Raw genomic sequence first — 14,727 nt, forward strand, 5'->3', positions numbered from 1 at the left:
ATTAGTGTCACCAAATGAAATTGGAAACATAATGGCTGTTCTCAAACAGGCTTCTGGAACATTTCCTTCATCTTCCAGAAAAACAGGTAGCCCCACCCCCAAACTCATGCTATAGGTTGAAGTTTGTCACTTCTGTCCTATAGAGTGCAACTGTGCCCGCCCACTATTTCAGCAGCCTTGGTTACGGAAGTATTTTTTCTATTCATTTTTCCCATAGGGATTTTTAAAGTCTTTGTTTAAGAGTTATACAATAAACCAAACCAACCAGCTACGCTGTGAATCACACCATAATAAGCATTAATTTTATGTAAAAACTTACAAAAATACAAAAGTACTAGACTGTGTACTTAATGGTGTTATTGAGGGAAACAAAAAACAAATAATTTCAAAGTAAAAAATAAGAGAAGCATAAAAGTGTTGATTTAAAGAAGGTGATTATATATAGAAACAATATTTTGTGTGTATTGTATAAACACATAAATTATTACGGTAAGTAGTTTGAGAGCTTAGGGAGACTGACTCTATTGCGTCTTTAGCAGAGCAATTCTCTCATTGCTGGAGATTCCTTTGCAGAATCATGGGTAATGTAGTTTTTCACCAGGAATTCCACTGCTGAAAATGATTGTTAAAAAAAATAATTGAAACAATGTGGGCTGATGGCTATACAGAAGCAAATACCATCTATTAACAACCTCCTAGCTCATAGTAGTTCTTTAATGGTTTATAAGTTATTGTTAAAAATCAATTCTCCAATGGCAGGCATGTTTACACTTTTGAGGGAAATGAACCTTTAAATGGCTTACTTATAGTCATTTCCACATGTTCAACTGGGAATGGAGAAAGTATTGAGCATCTGAAAAATGATGCACTTTGGCTTTAAGTGTGTTTAAGTGTCTAATTAGGCTTGTTTTGAGTTGAGCAAATGTAGAGTTTTCTGTTCATGCCAACACCATGACGAACTGCTAATGAGTCCAGATGCTATATTTTAACGACCCATAAACTCTGTATCACAGCACCATTAAAGCCATAAAACACTGTTGTAAGAGGCCTCTCTATAGATGCTGAGCTAGAAAAAAAATGATATTCAAAATGTTGTAGGATACAAAAACACATCACTCTGTGAACTGTGTATGTGCTGTAGCCGCTGAAATTCTTCACTTTAACAGCAGAAGCAGCCATGCTGGAGAGCTTTTAATAGATTGCCAGGACAAATAAAAACCCTTTTCATTTCATTTATTCTTTTTCTTGCTTGTCCTGTCCATTTAAGTCATTTTCACTCACTTAAGTACTGTAATGGGAATTTTGGTGCAACTAATCAACTGTGACAGAAGGCTGAACAGCTTTAAATGTTGTATTTGTTTATGTTGACCCGTTGAGCAGGAGATGCTGAACAGTGCGGTTTTGCTTATGAGCTGCATTTTATGAGGAAATAACTAACAGAAAGTATTACGTGCCATATAATTTAAAATTGTGCAGCTCCTGTACTGTAGCAAAAAAAAAATTTTTTACACTCATTTAAGGAGCTTTGATTACACACTGTGTAGGACTTGGCAAAGCCATTCTGACGAAACGACACTGCATATACAGTATAGGACCCACAGCTCTAGTGACACATTTAGGGGAGGCTTTCACACTATTTATCCCTGCTTGGGGCCAAATTGTAGGGTTGAAGTGAAAAATAAGTATCATTATGTTATTTTCGGCACCAAAAATGTTTGTGGTCCCATTAGGGTCACCACCCTCTGCTTCTCAAAACCAATAAGGAAAGTTAGTGTCGTCATTATCAAATTATGCAGTACATGTTAGAGATTTTTAGAGTTACACTTTAAAGTTTAAAGCAAGATTAAAGCAAGTTTACATTCTTATTGTGAATACTCAGTGCTTGTATTCCAAAGAAAAATATATATATATATATATTTAACTTATTATCAACAGAACAATTTGACTAAATAAATAAATAACATTGTGACATTTTTCAATTTCTTAGTATTTGGTGTATTCCAAAGTGACAAACTTGGTTAGTGGCCTAGAAACAGTGCAGGATCTGAAATATTTCTCATAAAGTTTGTTTAATTTCTTTGTTTTAAATTTTTCAAAATCTTAAAGCTTGTTTTATTTCCAGGTTTGAAAATTACTTAAAATACCTATACTGGCAAAGTTTATTGCAATGCCGATAATCTAGCCTTTATAAAATATAAAAGCCTGATTTGGTGGCCAAAAGCTTTTACTTCTTTCTCACCCTAGAAAGTAGAGACATTTAAAGTAACAGTCGACCATTGTTATAACCACCACTGCAGTTCAGTGAACATGACAGTAAAGGCCCGTTTACACCAAGGACTATAACAATAATGATAAAGTTATAGTTTCAACATTCGTTCTAAATATAAAAGAATAGAAACTATATAATTGGAATCACTTTCAGAATTAGAATGCAGTGCACCCCTTGTCTCCATTGGCTCTATTACAGTTCTCATGCAATGGTGGAAATGGTTCACATCGAGGTCAGCATCAAGTCTCCATGTGTCCTGCGGAATAGTAAGCTGTATTCCCCTGAACAAGTCTGGTGACATGTTGAAGGCCAGTCTCTTGTTTTGAGATGTGCTCTGAGAAACACAGCAACCTTGATAATAGAAGTGTTTTTTCCTGATATCCTACCCACTTATCAAAGGTACAGAAGGCTTGAGTAGGGCTATTACTCTTCCTTAGTTGCCTCAGCTGATTGAATTCTGGGATTGCTTGCTCTCATTTTTAGCACAACAAAGCTAGGGGAAATGAAATGACGGTACACTAGCTTGATGTTCTTGCTTTTTGGGGAAAAATGCAGTCAGGCCTGACCATGTGTAGTGTAAGGAAGAGCACTTGTCATTTATTCAGAAAATGGAACCTAAAGATTAGAAATTGTGCCTCAAACAGCTTATGTGTGAATTGAATGTATTAAAAATAAAAATATATACAAAACATCCTCAAACACTTTAAGATTATTCAAAATGGGTAATCTCACTGTAAGAAAGTTAGTATGAAAAGTAAACATCTTTATAAACTTTAAAACTCTAAGATACACACAATGTAAGTGTAAAATCTACTGCACACTTGCATGTTTTAAATCATCCACACTTTAATATTCCATTTTTAATTTTTTGAATTTTTTGAATTCAGAATTTTGCAATTCTGTTCAAAAGTATTTGTTTTAAATATTTTGTTATAAATTATAACTTTTGAAATTAATACTTTTATTTAGATAAAGTCATTTATAATAGGTTACAAAAAGATTTAAAGTAAATTCTGGTATTTTAATGTAGAAAAAAAAACAGTATTTTAAATAATATTTTTCAATTGTATAGTTTTTATTGTATTTTTGATAAATAAATGGTGAGCATAAAATACTTATTTCAAAAACATTCAAAAGAATCTTACAGACAGCAAACATTTGAATGGTAGTGTATGATTTGATTTATTATAAATTCTAAATTGTCAATATCAAATTGTGACCATAAATCTAAAAATTACAAAGGAAGACATTGTTACTGTCACGATCTTGGTGTCAACATGCTTGAGGAAGTACTAATTCAAAAGTCTTTAATAAGCAAACCAGAATGCAGGAGAACATAGGACGATACACTGGAAAACTAGCTAACACACTTAAAGTAAAGATGATAACCGATAGTGAACTGAACAAAACAGGCAGTATACGCATATACACAGAAGCAAAAAAGGGAACTAAATAAGGCACAGGTGTAATTAATCAGAAACCAGGGAAACTAACAATGGGATTAACAAGACTAAACAGAAAATAAACACAAGAAACAGGCCCATGAATGAAAACAATGAAATCTAACATATTGACAGTTACTTGGCTTGAAATGCTGTATGTTGCGGCTCAATGGTTATAGAAAGTCCCCTGTTCTTTCTCTTTCTATTTGGACTTTGCATGTTCTCTCTGTGTCAGCGTGGGTTTCCTCCGGGTGCTCCTGTTTCCCCCACAATCCAAAAACATGCAGTATAGGTGAATTGGAGTCGCTAAATTGTCCGTAGATATTGAATGCGTGTGTGTGAGTCCCAAACCATGTAATGGGGAGGGTTAAGGAAAGACTTGGCAACCTACCCTGGAAAAAAGCATTGCATATGGCGAGAGATGGCCCATAGAATCAGCAAGAGTCGGATACAACTGAAATGGTTAATGAATGAATGAATTTCTAATGCTACATTTTAATATTGCTGTTTTACTACATATCAGAGAAAGTGCTGCTTTTTTTACAGTAATGTACTCTTTTATTCATCATTTAGGCAAACCTGAAGCACATGATCCAAGTGTTTCTGTTCAGACTCTGCACAATAGTCCATTCAACTTAAATTTAATTGACCAGCAAAGTTTTTTGGGGGGTTTACAGACGCACATTCCCTGAGGCTGCATAATATTCCATTACGGCTATGATTGAAAGACTAGCAGTAAAAACAATGTTGTGCATCATTCTCATTGTATACTGTTTTTGTGCCTCAGGCCCAGTGGGATGGTTTGACTGGACGGATAGTCCTTAACAAGACTGATGGTCTGCGGAAAGAGTTCAACTTAGACCTCATCAGCCTCAAGGAGGACGGCACGGCGAAGGTGAGTCAGCTCAGCTGGACCCTGAAGAGAGGCCGCTGCTATCAGCAGAGTCAATGGGAACCTTGAGCCAAGTGTCTTAATGTATTTCGTGTATGGATTAAATTAAACTGAATATGTTGTTTTGAAAGCAGACATATTTATTAGCCAGATCATTTGTTTTGACCTTGTTGCTCTCATGCTGATTACACAACTCTTCAATTCTTTCTAAAAGCGAGTGGCTGATGGTGCAACACGACCTACTAAATTATGGACAAAGGTTTGTTCCAGTCTTGGTTTCATTCCATGAGTTTGTGATTAAGACCTGTGGAAAGCTTGGATTTCCTTTCCTTCAGTAAACCAAGTGCCCCTTTCATCGGCTTCCCTCTCCCTGCAGAAATCCCTTCACATCCTTATCGAAAGCGATCGCTGCCAGTCACTTCAGCCAGAATGTCTTGCTGAGATGCATAATGTGTGCCAGTTTTAGTTATGACAGTTAAATCACCATCCTCAATATCCAGCTCTGTAAAATACACACTTTTTTTTCCACAGCGCTTCGCGCCTCAGTAAGTAACGCATCTCCATAAAAGCCTGCTCAGGCGCGCAGAAAAATGTGCATGAATCCACAGGCAGATATTTAGAGAGCAGTTCTAATCTACTTTCAAAGTTCATTTGAATAAGTCGCTCATTTCAGACTCATATGAGCTGTGTGACAAGTGCCATACATAAACATAGACTAGATTAGGCTTGTGTTAACAAAGGGTTTATCGCACAGAGAAAGGCAAGCCCTCCATCAAGCGGTTTAAATATTTTACTGCTGACATCCTGTTTTAAAGGAGTCATGTCATACTTTTCTCTCCTGTATAATGTTAGTCAAATTGGTTTAATTTAGATTTTTAAGCCACTAATACTATCTCTCTGATCTCTTGTTGATTTCTGAAACGCTTTTATCTCATAAGATCAAGGATGATTTGATTCCTGTAACATATTCTCTAGTCTAAATAAGAGCTATGCTGTCAGGTGACCGGGGAATACCTACTTTTGTGACATAAGATATCTGTCTGCCGTATGTCCATTTGTCTATCTATCTAGCTATCTGTCTGTCTATCTATCTATATATATATATATATATATATATATATATATATATATATATATATATATATATATTGCAGCATCGAATGCAGTATTCATATCAAACTCATGAGTAATACATTTAAAATAGTCATAACCACAATATTATTTTAATTAGTTGTGTACAATAATTTATCAAAATGGTCAGTCCAAACAAAAACAATACAAATATAAAACAAATAAATAAAAAGAACAACAACAATAATATCAATAACAGTTATATAAAATCTTTACATTTGATATAAATTGTAATGTATTCCTAGGAGAGACTTAAAAAAAAAAAAAAACATTAATGTACCTTATGATTATGTATTGTCAAGATAGTTCCATTTAAAAATACAACAATTTACCCTGATGACATTGTGTCGTTTTTTATAGAAGCTGTAACTCCTTAAAAGTTTAAAGCACTCTGAGGCTCTGAAATCTTCACATCTTTACACATTTTCCATCTACTTGTGCTTCTTGTGTTCATATTTCATATTCATATTTGAAGTCTATTACCCGGAATAGCAGTGGAGATAACAGAAAAGCTTCATCAATTGCAGAAACGTTGGAAAGAACTTGTTTCTGCTTCATTGACCTAGAGAAATACAGCAGACTACTTGTCCTCATCTTGAAATTTACACTGAATATTCTAGAACTCTATGCATAGATACATATACAGTATATATATATTTGTTTATTAGGTAGTAGATTACTAAAGGCTCACACTTTTATTTCAATAGAACTATTTAACCTGCTGATATAGTGCACAGAACTTTACAGGTCATTTGTAGCATTTATGGTGTGATGTTGCATCCACATCAACATGTGTGATAACCATAGACCCTTTCTCATACTTCTTTTTGACCCTTTCTCATACCTCCATCTTTACATGTTGTGTTTTTTATTTATGACACCATCAATTCAACATGGCTAGCAAAAGTGAAAAGTAATGCACTTAAGATTGTATATTTATGAGCTTATATTTTATTGGACAGATGTGTAACTCTAAAAAAAAAATCTCTGAAAAAAATATCGGGAATAATTATATTATTGTTGTTTTTTTCTTTGTGTTTTAATAATTCATGTATACAATTCATTCATAATGCATTAAATAGGAAAGCATTTTACTGGGTTTTATTGAGCAGGGAAGGAGTGTTTTACAGTCAAAGGGATTCAGTGAATTAGGACTAGATTCTTTCATTAAGTTCTTTCCTTTCCTTTCCTTTCCTGACCTATTTAATGAGTCTGCAGTGATAAAGTCTGTCCTTCTTTCACTGTCATCTCATGTGCTCAGAAACAGAGACTCATGTGCTTCATGCCCTGTCATTTCTATATTGTATTGTTAGATTGGAGTGTGGAACTCTTATACAGGCCTCAACCTGACTGAGGTAAAAGACAGTAAAAACATCACAGACTCTCTGGCTAACAGAACGCTTATCGTCACCACAATCCTGGTAAGAATCCAATCAGTTTTAAAACATGTTATAATTCCATCTTATATTAAAAATACTATTCAGAGATCACAATTATTTTTAGGTGGTCAGATTTGTATTTGCCTGTGAATAGTTTCACTGAGAAATATATACTAATATATATTTTCCTTTTATTTTATTGTTGTTTTTCACTCCAAAAATTAGACTGCACACTTTGCAAAATGACTCATTTTGAGCAGTTCATCTCAACTCATCCCATCTGACCAGCTAACTTTGCCTCTGTGACATCTGACCTACATGTGAATTTATCTTATGAACAGGAAAACCCCTATGTTATGATTAAGAAATCTGAAAAGGCGCTATATGGGAACGATCGCTTTGAAGGCTACTGTCTAGATCTGCTAAAGGAGCTCTCCAACATCCTAGGATTCACCTATGAAGTCAAGCTGGTTTCTGATGGCAAATATGGAGCCCAGAATGACAAAGGCGAATGGAACGGCATGGTTCGGGAACTAATCGACCATGTGAGTGATCTCCTACAAAGGGTATTTTCTATCATATCATCCAAATGCAGTCTTTGTGGATGATCTTCTGCCTTTCCACCCCATTATATTTCAGTTTATATCACACTATTGTGAGTATAAAACCAGACTGTCATTGACAACTGATTAACCAAGATATTTCAGCTTGTAATGGATGGTTTTGTAACTTGGCTCCTCTCAGGCAATTTAGCAGAGCTGAGAATTATGTTTATTTACAGTGTAAGTAGTCCAAAAGTTTTGATAGGAAGACTACAATTGTGTATACAAAACATCAAGGTGCACGTTCATTACTTGTACAGGTACTTCTACTTTAATGAGAAATAAAATTGGTACGTTTTTTTTCCAAGGAAATACTTTGCCAACCCCTAGTGTCTTCATAACTCATTTATTTGTCAGTATGGTAGAAGTACACAGTCTGACAATCTACAAAGAGCCTTTTTGCACATCTTTAGTTAATATAAACTTCATAAAATAACAGGAAGCTTCAAACAGCCAGTCATTTTTCATCAAAGCCTTGTTGTGGGATACATCTCCGCAGGTGTCACTTGTTTTTATCTTAGTGATTGAACTCTAATATTAACTGCATTTTTTCCAGCAGTACAAGTTCCCATCGCCTTGTAAACCTATTATTGTCCCCTTAACCAGATAGCTGACCTGGCTGTGGCTCCGCTGACCATCACTTATGTCAGAGAGAAAGTTATCGACTTCTCCAAACCCTTCATGACCTTGGGCATCAGCATATTGTACCGAAAACCAAATGGCACCAATCCAGGGGTGTTCTCCTTCCTCAACCCCCTCACCCCGGATATCTGGATGTACGTGCTGCTGGCCTGTCTTGGAGTGAGCTGCGTGCTTTTTGTGATAGCCAGGTATGGATGAAGGTCTCGGTTTAACACAAACATCACTTCTGCATCTTGGAAATATAGCAAAACAAATGTGCAGATTGGGTTTCAGATCTAAGAACACTGACCCAATTGTTCAAAAATGTCTTTCAGATGTTTTATAGTTTGACATAACATGAGGAGACACATTATCAGGCTGTCATTTGAAGAATATTGCTGTTATCTGCAGCTTAATGGTGCGTTCACACCGGACGCGAATAGCGCGTCAGGCGCGAGTCATTTCAATGTTAAGTCAATGCAAAGACGCGTTACGCGCGTAAAACGCGTCTAACGCGTCTTTGCATTGACTTAACATTGAAATCACTCGCGCCTGACGCGCTATTCGCGTCCGGTGTGTGGGTGCAGTAAGGGAACATCATACATCTCTCTTTGAAGCTTTCAAGAAGTTTTTTGACTCTCGACTTCAGTCTGATTTAAAATGTGTTAAAATGATTTAAGCTGTTTTGCAGAGTGTGCCTACAGATATCACGTTTCTTTGTGGGAGTGCATTTAAAGCAGTGTATTTTTCTCATGTTATATCATTGCTCTTGTGAGATTTGATTTGATCTTGAAACAGATCAATAAGTAATAAACACAGCGCCCAGACTTTATTATACTGCTGTCGGATTATAGTTTAATGATGTAAAAATTTCAGTCATGTTTGTCCAGATCCACTTCTTCCCCAAATGCACAATGTACTTTCTCAGTCGGTAATGTTTTGTATTTTGTATGAGTGAGCATTAGGTTGCGTCTGTATTGAAACCCAGTTCATAATCCTTAGCCCCGGGCAATTGTCCACATCTACCTAAGAAGAATATCAAGAGAGCTATGCAACCTCCTCAGAGCCAGATGATTGATTGCTTCAATTAAAATGCAAATGGTCAATAAAAATGCTGTCCAGTCAGACTCTGTTAATGGACATCTGGTGGGGTCTCAGTGTTAGTGTGGTTCATGTGCACTGGGTGACCCATTTGTTGTCTGCTGGAGGCCTTTTAAACTGTGATCTTGAAATTTGGCAGCTTTGATAGCAGACATACAGCAGTTTATAAAGTGAGCGTCTACACACCGTGAGGCATGACTAATGAGTATTGTGACATGTTCTGATCAGGCATCGATTCACCATGGGAGTTTTATAAATTACCCAATTTATGAGTGGTAAAATCATATAATTTTATTTTATTATATAATTAATCACGCTAAATTTAAATATCGACAGCCCTATAAATAATATTTTCTGTGAATTCTCACAGGAATAAAAACAGCTATTTAACATTAAATATGTTAAAATATAGAAGCAGACAAAATCAATGAAAAAAATTACAAGAACTTCAGAATTGAATTGATATTTTTTTATTATATTATTTATTTTATAATTAATCACACAAATTTTACATTAAATTGACAGACCTATAAATTATATTTAGTGTATTTTTTGTTTACATGAATTAAATTAAAATGTTCATAAAGAAGCACATAAGTTTCTTTTCCAGCTCTCCCTTCGTTTTGCTAACTGGACAGATTAGAACTCTGAAAAGTTTTCTCATAAAATTAGATGTTTATTAACCTTCGTTCCTAGCAGTTATTGATAGCCTGTGGGCAAGAAGAAAACATTCTTAGCTGTTCTTGCCAAACTTGGAGCCTCTCAAACACAGTATTTATACTCAGTCTTTTGTTTTGTAAAGTCTGTTTTTTTTTTTTATTCTCGACAGGTTCACACCGTATGAATGGTATAACCCTCACCCCTGCAACCCCTCATCTGAAGTGGTTCAGAACAACTTCACACTGTTGAATAGTTTATGGTTTGGTGTCGCAGCTCTAATGCGTCAAGGTATGTTACACACAAAAGTTCTGCATTGTTTCAGCTGATAGAAAAAACACTGAAACAAGTGACATTTATTTAGATAAAGAAAAATGTCACAAGCACTGTGGTTGCTCTGCTACATCTGTTTGAGCTTGAGGGTAGTTGACTTTATACATTCACCAAAAATCACCTTGAGACCAGTTGGTTGAAATGAATAGAAAAAAAATATTCAGAAAAGTGAAAGTGTTTTTTTTTTTTTTTTCGTTCAATGACATTCTTAATCAGGGAGTTGTAGTGGTATGAAGATGACAACACACCTCTGCTCTGGCACACAGTAATTGAATTGCAAACTTTTAGCTTGGTTTCCTCTGGTGTAACAGATGCTAGTGAGAAGAGGTCTGTAGGTTCCGCTACAGAAGGCATGAAACAAAATGGATGACCTGTCAGGTGTGCAGAAAAGTGTAAAACGCCAAGAGCTTCTTTAATGAGCACAGGAGAACCAGACAAATCATTATGCAGCATAGTCTAACCTCTGACGTTACAGAGAGATTTCTTCTGAAATATTAGATAAATCTTATTTACATCAGAGGGGCCATTCAGCCATGAAGATGGAAATTTACAGAAAAGTGGAGTGCAGTTGCGGGCGTTTCATGTCACGGGTGGATTTTAGGGTATTCCATTATGGTTAAAGCAGGTCATATTTATACTATGTGAGAAAAATGCTAAAGTCAGCATGAAATGAAAATTGACCCTATGTATTTTGTAAATGCATGTTATTAATCTTATTGTGAACAATTCATCCACACACATTTTTTTCCCTGTTTTTTTCCCCCTCACAATATCTTTAGAAAAATATCTCTGATGACGTATGCTGGACTTATTTAGACCTCTTAAAAACAGCCTCTTTCTTACAATTGACTGCAAACTGGCAGTTTTGAGCACGAAACCTACATCTCTAAATCCAATAAACAACTGATGGATATAACCAAGTCCTTTTATTTCTATTAATAATAATAGGAATATCTAAAAATTTCATTTGATAAATAACTAATGCTGATGTAGAATAGGGTGTTTACATAGAAAATAGACATAGTCTTAATCAGCAAATAACAGGTTCATTCTAACTCAGTTCTAAGGGTTAGAGAGAGATAGTGGGAAATGGTCATGTGAAACTAGATTAGATTTGTTGGCACAAAAAAAAAGCTTATGATCAAAAAAGTGATAATTATTTACGACATGACCTCATTAATATGATCAACAAGCTTTTTGAAACCCACACACATAGTGTTAATTGGGCTGATTAGTTGGTATTCATCTTGTGTGGATGTTTGTGTGTCGTGCATATGTGTTCACAGTATTACCTACCACAGCTAAACCTCCTACATGAGGTTACTGAAATAACCTTGTCATCTTTTTCATCTCATCAATTAAAGCATGCAGGGTTTTACCAATTAGCCAACGGTAGAAAAACAGTGAGAACAAAAAAATCACAAAAAGTAGTTTTTGTCCTTATGTTGACAGATCCATATTTTAAGATATTTTTATTGTTTGGGTTTTCATCAGCTTGTATTTTTCTCTTTATTTTCTTCAATAAATAGATTGAGATTCTTGATAATATCAGGGCTATGATTGACAGTTGTGTCCTCCCCATGCCATTTAAGAGTAAGACATAGGTCAGTAGTTAGCATTTAGCCATGCTAATTATCTGAGATTAGCAGCACAGCTTTTCCAAAGGAACAAACACACCTCATGGTGTCTGTCAATGAGCTGTTGCTCCCCAGGTGGCTAATGTAAAAGTGTTTGGTATCTTTCAAAAGGATTTATTAGCATGAGCATTACTGAAAGGTCAAAATCATGCATTAGCCCTGCTAAAAAAACATTCAACAACCATTGAATAGTGTTTGCTGCTGGTTTTTAGCCAATTTAGCTAACCAGGCTAGCTATTAACGGATTAATATATCTTGATTTCACACAGTTTATCAGAGTGGTGATTTTGCTTATAAGGACAGATTCATATAAAAAAAAAGAAGAGTATTCAGTTTTTCTTGGCTTTTCACAAGGATAAAGTACAGTTCTTATGATGGTTTCATTTTCTAGCGATCAAAGCCCTGAGTCATCCAGCCAGCCATAGTGAAAACCCTCAGTTAGAATAACACACATTAGATTTCTCATTAAGCTGAAGGTTAAAAGCTAGAGTCAGTGTGATGAGAGCAAAGGTAATATGAGCCTTTGATAAAAAAAGAAACCCATTTAGGATGTCACAGCAAGCTTCACGCTGCTCATGGGGTCCTGGGTGACTCTCAGTCCCTTGTGTGTGAGATTGGTTGAGAATGTGTGTATGCTTGCTTGTGTATCAGGGTTGTTTTCTCAGATGAGACGGTACCTTAAAATATCAGAATAAAAACTATTTAACAGTACAAAGGTAATACAAAACAAATATTGCGAAATAGTTGATGAAATGGTGTGTAAACCACTTTTGTAATGTAATACTGTTCAACAGATAAAGATTCAGAGAGAGGCAGCATCTCTTTCACTCAAGCTTGTTCACTTAAAAAAACTGAGATGCACAAGCTCAGATCAATGAGGCCTAAGATCAATCAGTTACAAAAAGAAGTACAAAACCGGTCCTATTTAAAAGAAAATAAGTTGATTAAAAGATTTAATCCAATATTTGGCAATAACATAGCATAAAGAGAGAATTAAAAGTTTTTTTTTTTTTTTTAGGCAAGTCTTTTTTTACCATGAACAAGGTCGAGAGAGAAAAAGGCACTAAAATGATCAAACAGTTTTTGGGAAGTTGTTATACCCTGTGGGAGAAAAGTCAGTAAGTTTTAGTCCAACACGATGACATTAACACACATTTTTTGGGGGAAAGTAAGGGTTAAAAAATGTTTTGTGAATCCGGCCACTGGTTTCACATTTCATGTTGTTGTTGCCGTCTGTGTAAACAAAGATAAAAGTTTTTAGTGGATGTAAGAATCAGTTTCTAGCAGAGTAACTATGGGTGTCAAAAGTGTTCATCACATTTGAAAATTGTATCTAATGTTATTTAATTGAGAACCAACCAAACTTTTTTTGTTAAATGTCATTTGCTTGTAAAGCTGTCTTTGTTTAAATGTCACTTGGTTGTGTATTTTGTTATCTATTGCAATGACATTCAAACATTTTTCCAGCATGGCTTAAGTGTCCAAGTACTTTTTGGGGCCAGTGTTTTGCTAAGCTTTTGTTTATTTCAGGGTCTGAGCTGATGCCTAAAGCTCTGTCCACCAGAATCGTGGGAGGGATTTGGTGGTTCTTCACTTTAATCATCATATCTTCATACACGGCCAACCTGGCTGCTTTCCTCACAGTGGAGAGAATGGACTCCCCAATCGATTCAGCTGACGATTTAGCCAAGCAGACTAGAATTGAATATGGTGCAGTGAGAGATGGCTCCACAATGACTTTCTTTAAGGTAAAATGTTCTCATCTTGCACGCAGGATCGATGTGCCTTAACACACCGTTCACATAAAAGCTACTGAAATACAGAAGGAACAGCCAGCCACAATCCAAACACTCAGCAAATTATCAATTTTACAAGAGGCTGCCTCCACAGAAGGAGCTGGAGCTTTTAGGAGTAAGTTTATTGGATTTCTGCTAGGACGTAAGAAAAGGAGATCAATCCTGTGTGTCTGTCTCATGATAAGATACAAACTATTAAGAAAGATGCAGAGTCACACACAGATGAGTTTTGAGTTGTGTTAACCAGAAAATTTCACATCCAATAAATGTCCCTCCCTCATACTGAGGGGAATTCCATGAATAAATTGCACTAGATAATTGTGCCGCTTATTTGGACAGGATGTCTGCATTGTTTTAATGCCATTCACAAAAAAATAAATTATGCTAATCAGGTTGCAATGCAAACACAGTGCAAAATTTGTGCTAAATGGAATTTGACGAAAAGTCTGTTTGCATTCTCACCGGTAACAGTTTTATGCTTTTAAGTCCAAATATATTGTGTATGTATTTTTTCACTATACTGTTCAAAAGGATGCATTTATTTGATAAAAAATGCAGTGCAAACAGTAATATTGTGAAATAACTGTTTTCTATTTGAATATTTTTTCAAATGTAATTTATTACTGTGATGGCAAAGCTGAATTTTCAGCATTGTTACTCCAGTCTTCTGTGACACATGATTCTTCAGAAATCATTCTAATATGCTGATTTGGAGCTCCAGAAACATTTCTTATCAAAGATGAAAAAGTTTTGCTGGATAATATTTTTGTGGGAACTATTGGGACTATAGGGATGCTCCGATCGATCGGGCCGATAATCATATATTCCACGAAACGATCGCAATTTGATGACGTAAAACCATAAAAA

General features: G+C 35.5%; 1 protein-coding gene across 11 annotated transcripts in view; it reads left to right on the forward strand.

Moving 5' to 3' along the window:
• Positions 1–14,727, forward strand: part of grik1a (glutamate receptor, ionotropic, kainate 1a) — a 47,915-nt gene that overhangs the window by 25,398 nt on the left and 7,790 nt on the right. For 6 of the 11 annotated variants that reach the window (XM_079599523.1, XM_079599521.1, XM_079599518.1 and 3 more), the window contains exons 8-14: positions 4,499–4,606; positions 4,818–4,862; positions 7,048–7,155; positions 7,455–7,658; positions 8,322–8,545; positions 10,267–10,385; positions 13,595–13,812. In XM_079599523.1, the coding sequence (XP_079455649.1) occupies positions 4,499–4,606; positions 4,818–4,862; positions 7,048–7,155; positions 7,455–7,658; positions 8,322–8,545; positions 10,267–10,385; positions 13,595–13,812 (1,026 nt within the window). The remainder of the gene's footprint in view (positions 1–4,498; positions 4,607–4,817; positions 4,863–7,047; positions 7,156–7,454; positions 7,659–8,321; positions 8,546–10,266; positions 10,386–13,594; positions 13,813–14,727) is intronic. The other 5 variants (XM_079599527.1, XM_079599525.1, XM_079599524.1 and 2 more) reach the window with 1 other exon arrangement.

The sequence above is a fragment of the Phoxinus phoxinus genome (assembly GCF_949152265.1).
Source record: "Phoxinus phoxinus genome assembly, chromosome: 23".
In the NCBI taxonomy this organism is placed as follows: domain Eukaryota; kingdom Metazoa; phylum Chordata; class Actinopteri; order Cypriniformes; family Leuciscidae; genus Phoxinus; species Phoxinus phoxinus.